General features: G+C 44.1%; 1 protein-coding gene across 1 annotated transcript in view; it reads left to right on the top strand.

Annotated features, from left to right (window-relative positions):
* Window positions 1-1,604: 1,604 nt before the first annotated feature.
* The window catches only part of LOC138283724 (embryonic protein UVS.2-like), a 52,275-nt gene continuing 45,965 nt past the window's right edge, over window positions 1,605-7,914 (top strand). Inside the window, exons 1-3 of the mRNA XM_069221769.1 lie at window positions 1,605-1,733; window positions 3,589-3,613; window positions 7,463-7,528. Of these exons, the coding sequence (XP_069077870.1) occupies window positions 1,665-1,733; window positions 3,589-3,613; window positions 7,463-7,528 (160 nt within the window). The 5' untranslated portion in view covers window positions 1,605-1,664. The remainder of the gene's footprint in view (window positions 1,734-3,588; window positions 3,614-7,462; window positions 7,529-7,914) is intronic.

Here is a 7,914-nt window from a genome sequence, read left to right as displayed (position 1 = left end):
ATTTAAAGCACTTTTCCAAACCCACATTTTCCTGGTTTTGCCTGGTGTAATGTGAGTAGGGAGTATGGTGGGAGTATGGTGTCTCCTAGTCGCCATTTGGCTGTTAAGGCAGACTACTGGCAAAATCTATCTATCTATCTATCTATCTATCTATCTATCTATCTATCTATCTATCTATCTATCTATCTATCTATCTATCTATCTATCTATCTATCTATCTATCTATCTATCTATCTATCTGTACACCCGCCCACACAACCACATATCTATCTATCTATCTATCTATCTATCTATCTATCTATCTATCTATCTATCTATCTATCTATCTATCTATCTATCTATCTATCTATCTATACACCCGCCCACACAACCGCATATCTATCTATCTATCTATCTATCTATCTATCTATCTATCTATCTATCTATCTATCTATCTATCTATCTATCTATCTATCTATCTATCTATCTATCTATCTGTACACCCGCCCACACAACCGCATATCTATCTATCTATCTATCTATCTATCTATCTATCTATCTATCTATCTATCTATCTATCTATCTATCTATCTATCTATCTATCTATCTATCTATCTGTACACCCGCCCACACAACCGCATATCTATCTATCTATCTATCTATCTATCTATCTATCTATCTATCTATCTATCTATCTATCTATCTATCTATCTATCTATCTACCTGCCTGCCCCCCTGCCCGCCTGCCCGCATGTCACTTTAATAGAGTAAGGATAGGAATGATAACAACGGTAGTGCAGACAATAAAAAATTCTACTACCCAGGGAGCACCCCTGCTGGTGTCCATAGCTAGTGTATAGCGCATGAACGTGCGTCAGAAAACCTCAGGGCGCACAGCGCTCTTGCCTACAGGAAGTACCGCGTGGTCCATGAAATGAAGACATGCAGTTCATTGTGCCCTTTAATAACTGACCACAATTGGATGGTTTGGCTACAGTGATGAGCAAGAAACACTCAACTGGTGCTTGAGGTGGGAGCAATGGAGCTTTAAATCAAAGGTGATTCTAGTCTGCGGGACACTCAATGTCGCTAATCATGAAGTAAGGGAATTAAGAGATCGAGCATAGTGATAAATAGACAAAAGGCAGACATCCATCCATTCATCCATCGCTTGACTACATAAACTGTAAAGAATATCAACCTTTGTAGAAATAAAATTTAATCTCCCGATCCAGGAAGAGCTGCACAGATGTACTTGTTGTGTCACCTGTGATTTATTCTGTCCCGCGTATTTGGCACCTGCAGGACTCTACTTGGTGTTTGAAAGGTCGAACCCTGGGAGTGGCACCTGTGTCCAATCAGAGCCTCGCCCTAATTACAGGAGGAACAGGTAGCGTGTGGTTTTTCAAACAAGAATATATGAAGGAGAAAGGATCTGTAACCAAACCAATTTGCCACACTTAAAAGCTGCTTGTTAATATCTTGACATCACTGAGCATCACTTCAGGGGCAGACACACCTTGTGATCTGCTCAGAAGCTCGTGTCATCCTTCGTCCTGAGAGCTGATTGGAGGATGTTCATCCTCTACATAGTATATAAGGGTTCGGTCTGGGGTCAACAGAGCATCGACCTGAAGGAAGAAACATTGTCTGCTGGTGACCTGAGCACTGCCCAGAACCCGAAGATGGACAGAAGAGCGTGGGCCCTGGTCGCAGTGTGTCTGCTGAGCACCTGCTGGAGCTTACCTGTGCAGGTGAGACCCCTTCTACCAGTCTTATACGGAGCTGTGGGAATGTCCAGGCAAGAGTCGAAGTAACTGTGTTATATAGAGCTGTGTGCAGGTACAGGTGACAGCCCCAGTAACAGTCTTATACAGAGGTGTGTGCAGGTACAGGTGACAGCCCCAGTAACAGTCTTATAAAGAGCTGTGCGCAGGTACAGGTGACAGCCCCAGTAAGTGTTATACAGAGCTGTGCGCAGGTACAGGTGACATCCCCAGTAACAGTGTTATATAGAGCTGTGTGCAGGTACAGGTTACAGCCCCAGTAACAGTGATACATAGAGCTGTGTGGGTGCAGGTGACAGCCCCAGTAATAGTGTTATACAAAGCTGTGTGCAGGTACAGGTGAGAGCCCCAGTAACAGTGATATATAGAACTGAGCGCAGGTACAGGTGAGAGCCTCAGTAACAGTGTTATAAAGAGCTGTGCGCAGGTACAGCCCCAGTAACAGTATTATAAAGAGCTGTGCGCAGGTACAGGTGAGAGCCCCAGTAACAGTGTTATATAGAGCTGTGCGCAGGTACAGGTGACAGCCCCAGTAACAGTGTTGTATAGAGCTGTGCGCAGGTACAGGTGACAGTCCCAGTAACAATGATATATAGAGCTGTGCCAGGGTACAGGTGACAGTCCCAGTAACAGTGTTATATAGAGCTGTGTGGGTACAGGTGAGACCCCCAGTAACAGTGTTATATAGAGCTGTGTGGGTACAGGTGACAGCCCCAGTAACAGTGTCATACAAAGGTGGGCACAGGTACACGTGACAGCCTCATTAGCAGTGTTATATAGAGCTGTGTTCAGGTACAGGGTCTCGTGTGTATTTCTGTGAATACACCTGTGCAGGTGAGAGCTGAAGAAACAGTGTTATACGGAGCTGTGTGCAGGTGAGAGTCTCATTAGCAGTGGTACATAGAGCTGTGCGCAGTTAGAGTCTCTCAGGTGAGTATTTCTGTGAGTACAACTGTGCAGGTGAGAGCTGAATTAACAGCGTTGTATAGAGCTGTGTGCAGGTGCAGGTGAGAGCCTCAGTAACAGTGTTATACAGAGGTGTGCGCAGGTACAGGTGACAGCCCCAGTAACAGTGTTATATAGAGCTATGTAGGTACAGGTGACAGCCCCAGTAACAGTGTTATATAGAGCTGTGTAGGTACAGGTGACAGTCCCAGTAACAGTGTTATACAGAGCTGTGTGGGTACAGGTTACAGCCCCAGTAACAGTGTTATATAGAGCTGTGCGCAGGTACACGTGACAGCCCCAGTAACAGTGTTATACAGAGGTGTGCGCAGGTACATGTGATAGCCTAATTAGCAGTGTTATACAGAGGTGTGCGCAGATACAGGTGAGAGCCCCAGTAACAGTGTTATATAGAGCTGTGCAGGTACAGGTGACAGCCCCAGTAACAATGTTATATAGAGCTGTGCGCAGGTACACGTGACAGCCCCAGTAACAGTGTTATATAGAGCTGTGTGGGTACAGGTGAGACCCCCAGTAACAGTGTTATATAGAGCTGTGTGGGTACAGGTGAGAGCCCCAGTAACAGTGTTATACAGAGGTTTGCGTGCAGGTACAGGTGACAGCCCCAGTAACAGTGTTATACAGAGGTTTGCGTGCAGGTACAGGTGACAGCCCCAGTAACAGTGTTATACAGAGGTGTGCGCAGGTACAGCTGTGCGAAGTGTTATAGAATAACTGCTGGTTTACGTGAACCTCGGAAGGGACAGTTACACAGATATGTATCTCAGCATGGCATCTCTTGAAATATAACCTTAGGATTTCCTCTTGTTACGATGACCAATATTAATAATTACATGTAACATGTTTTCTTTCATAGATCTTTTATGAACTGGAGAAAAACCGTAAGTATCTTTACTGAGACCTTGATTTTATTTGGGGCTTTGTGAATTGCGGACCTCGCTTTAAGAGGCAGCGGGTGTGCTCTCTGCAGAGAAGGCGGTTTGTGTCTGTGCGGTTCAAACACGGACTCTATGCACTTCATTCGCAAAAGAATATTTGCTCCTGCAGGGCCGGCTTTAGTAATGGTGGCACCCTGTGCAAAAGTTTATTTTGGCGCCCCCCAGCCCATGACCTCCTCCTCAGTTTCATTCACTACCACCCAGCAAATGTGCCCCTCATCTCTCCATAGCTCGCCTTTCACATAGATGAATGTGTTTTAAAGCACTTGTAAAGGCTGGCTTTACTAATCCACTCAGCTATCCACATAAAATATAGGGACATATTCAAGAGCCCCTAGCGCCACTCTAACACCACATTAGTGTCATTTTTTTAGGCTAATGTGGCGTTAGAAGGCCAAAAATGCTGTGCCATATTTGCAAAGTGGCACAATGCATGTATTGTGCCACTTTGTAACCCTTTGCGCTACATTGTACCTGCACCAGGCATAATGTATGCAAAGGTGTCATTCCCCCCATTAGGGGGGCCCAAAAAATGGTGCAAAGAAATCTGACAGATTTCTTTGCGTCAGTTTTTTCGGGCACTTTTAACGCCTGCTGAAAGCAGGCATTTAAAGGAGGTTTCTGTTGATTGCAATGGGCCTCTGGGTGCTTTGCAGGATTAGCATCAAAATCTTTTACGCTAATCCTGCAAAATGGCTGACTAGTGTAAAAAATTCTGACGCTAGTTCCCTAACTACCGCTATGGTGTGCCATATTTTAAATACAGCGCTCACCTGGTGGCGTTAGGGGGGCACTAAGGGGCACGAAAAAAGTGGCGCAGCACTGTGTGCAGTCCCACTTTTTTCAAATATGCCCCATAGTGGCATATTTAAGAGCCCCTTGTGCCATTCTAACTCCACATTAGTGTCATTTTTTTATGCTAATGTGGCGTTAGAAGGCCAAAAACACTGTGCCATATTTACAAAAAGTGGTGCAGTGCATGCATTGCGCCACTTTGTAACCCTTTACGCTACATTATATGTGCAAAGTGGGCATTCCCCATTAGGGGGGACAAAAAAATGATGCAAAGAAATCTGTCAGATTTCTTTGCGCCATTTTTTTCCGTCACTTTTAACACCTGCGCAGAACAGGCATTAAAAGGAGGCTTCCATTGGTTACAACAGACCTCTGGGTTCTTTTGCAGGATTACCGTCAACACGTAAAAAAATCTGACGCTAGTCCCCTAACTACGGCCACGGTGTGTTGTATTTTAAACATGACGCACACATGGTGGTGTTAGGTGGGCGCTACGTGGTACAAGAAAAGTGGCACTGCACTGTGTGCAGTGCCACTTATCTTAAATATGCCCCATAGTTCTGTTTTTTGCAGCAGGCATATTAACCCTCTATGCTACTTGATGCTGGGACAAAGCTGCCTAGGCAAAGCTGCCATCTCTCTCTCTAGCAGGAACGTTAATCACAAGAGGTATCTTGACATTTTAATTATTTCCTGAAGGCTGGACGCACAAGGAACTTTTCAGCAGGTGCTTTTAAATCGCAAGTTTTGGAAGTTATTGCTAAACATAGCGCCCCCCCTGAGGTCAATGCCTGGTGTGGCCACACCGCTCGCACCGCCCAAAAGCCGGCCCTGCTTCCGAGTGATTGTGCACTGAATTACAAGCAGGTCTTGCGCACACTTAAAATGCCCCTGTTTAATAAATAGAAAAAAGTAAGATGAGGGTTCTTGAACCCCCACCACACTGACGCAATTTACGTTGCACAAACAGGTGTAACTGACACGCTACTGTGGCCAAGAAGGTGCGTGGCTGAAACGGAAGGAGAGTCAATCACTCCATTCGCCCACTCACAACTGGAGTGTCTAAGCAATAGCCAACAACAGGCAAAGCAACCTTAGGACGTGAGAGTCTGTAGGTGGTGAGTGGCAGTGAGTGTCTGTGAAATGAGTGATCAATGCATGTGAGAAACTCTCCAATGTTTATATAGGAAGCGAGAGTGTGAAGGAGGCGGGAAGTGGCAGACAGTGTCTGTGACAAGAGAGTGTTCAAAGACAAGCAATGTGGATGAAATGAGAGTGTTCAAAGACAGGCCATGTACTTAAAATGAGAGTGTTCAAAGAGAAGCAATGTCAGTGAAATGATAGTGCTCAAGAAGAGCTGAAAGACAGGCAATGTGTATGAAATTAGAGTGTTGTGGAGTTGCCAAGGACAAACAATGCATTTAAAATGAGAGTGTTCGGAGACAGGCAATATAAATGAGGTAATGAAAAACAGGCAATGTGTATGAAATGACTGTGTTCAAAGGCAGGCAATGTGTATGAAATGAGTGTGTTAAAAACAGGCAATGTATTTGAAATGAGTGTGTTCAAAAACAGACAATGTGTTTGAAATGAGTGTGTTCAAAAACAGACAATATGTATGAATTGACTGTGTTCAAAGAAAGGCAATGTGTATGAAACGTGTGTGCCCCAAAACAGGCAATGTGTATAAAATGAGTGTGATCAATGAGTGTGAGAAACTGTCTAATGTTTGTGTAGGAAGCGAGAGTGCCAAGGGGGTGGTGAGTGGCAGTGTCTGTGAAATGAGAGTGTTGAAAGACAAGCAATGCTCTTAAAATGAGAGTGCTTAAGACACAACCAAAGACAGGCAATGTGTATTAAATGACAGTGCTATGGAGTGGCAAGAGACAGGCAATGCATATAAAATGAGAGTGTTCAAAGACAGACAATGTGTTTGAAATGAGTGTGTTAAAAACAGGCAATGTGTTTGAAATAACTGTGCTCAAAAACAGGCAATGTGTTTGAAATGACTGTGTTCAAGGACAGGCAATGTATATGAAATTACTGAATTAATGAATGTGTTAAAAAACAGGCTATATATATGGAATGAGTATAATCAAAAACAGGTAACTTGTATGAAGCGACTGTGTTCAAAGACAGTCAATGTATATAAAATGACTGTGTTCAAAGGCAGGCAATGTGCATGAAATGACTGTGTTCAAAGGTAGACAAGGTATATAAAATTACTGTGTTCAAAGACAGGCAAAGTATCTGAAATGACTGTGTTCCGAGACAGGCAGTGTTTATGAAAGGAGTGTGCTCAGCCAACAAGTAAACAATATCTTTGAAATGAGAGTACCAGCAGTGTTGCCAGCAATGAGTAAGCAGGTAAGCAATGTGCATGAAATGAGAGTACCCTAAGACAGGCAATGTGTACGAAAGGAGTGTTCAAGAAGCGGCTAAAGACAGGCAATGCGAATGAAATGAGAGCGCTAGGGGAGTGGCCAACAACAGCCAATGTAAATGAAATTAGTGTCAACAAATAGTTTTGGAAATTAAAAGATGCTGTCTGAGGACAAGCGACAGATGAGGACATGCTCATCCAAGTACTGTATCCAGGGAGAGGCAAAGGAAAGATTGACGCACAAGTGGGGAGCAGGGCCTCGTGAGCCTCTGGTAGAGGCTGGCCCAGTCTGAACAAAGCAAAAAACTAGCATTTGAGAAACATTTGTTAGAGTGAGAATGTGACAGAATTATTCAGAAAGCTTTTTTGAACTGCATTTTACCAAATGTGGCCACACACATTTGTCCTTTGCGTCTCCACAACGGTCACATCCTTTTCGCCTACACCTTCCCATGTGCATCTTTTGTCCAGTGCACTTTGGTCACAAGGATAAACGAAGGAGCTATGAATTTGCAGAGATACACATTTGCACACAGCACAAGTTCTTTGTTAATCTGGTGACGTGTGCGTGTGTGCAGTGAATGCTAGACTGGGAATATATTTTTTTCTTCCAGATACCCACCACTCAGACGAATCCAAGAGCCTGGAGGTCTTTGAGATCATCATCAACGAGAACAAAGGTAAGGGACACCCCCTGCTCCTCCCGTGACCCCGAGAAGGGACATCGCTTTCTTACAAGCTTATGAAAGTGCTCAAAGCAGGACACATTGACATATAATGGAACACATATATAGTGCTCACATGTTTTCACAATAGGTCTACAGATGACATCACATATTGCATCATTGATGATGACATTGGGGACATTAGACATGATAAAATAAAAAACACCAGATGAGCAATAAACATACAGGCCAGTGAGTTCACACTCAGTTATGCCATGGTGCTGTGGTGAGACAGCAGGCGAGTGTGCACTCAGAATTGCATTGTGTGTGTATATGTCAGTGTGTGTTGCCCCGTGTAGTGAAGAGTGTTGCTACACTGGAGTGCACCACATCCTCATGTC

Source organism: Pleurodeles waltl, chromosome 3_1 (genome assembly GCF_031143425.1).
Source record: "Pleurodeles waltl isolate 20211129_DDA chromosome 3_1, aPleWal1.hap1.20221129, whole genome shotgun sequence".
In the NCBI taxonomy this organism is placed as follows: Eukaryota; Metazoa; Chordata; class Amphibia; order Caudata; family Salamandridae; genus Pleurodeles; species Pleurodeles waltl.
Note: the sequence above shows the minus strand (reverse complement) of the source record. Positions and strands in the feature narration are given on the sequence as shown.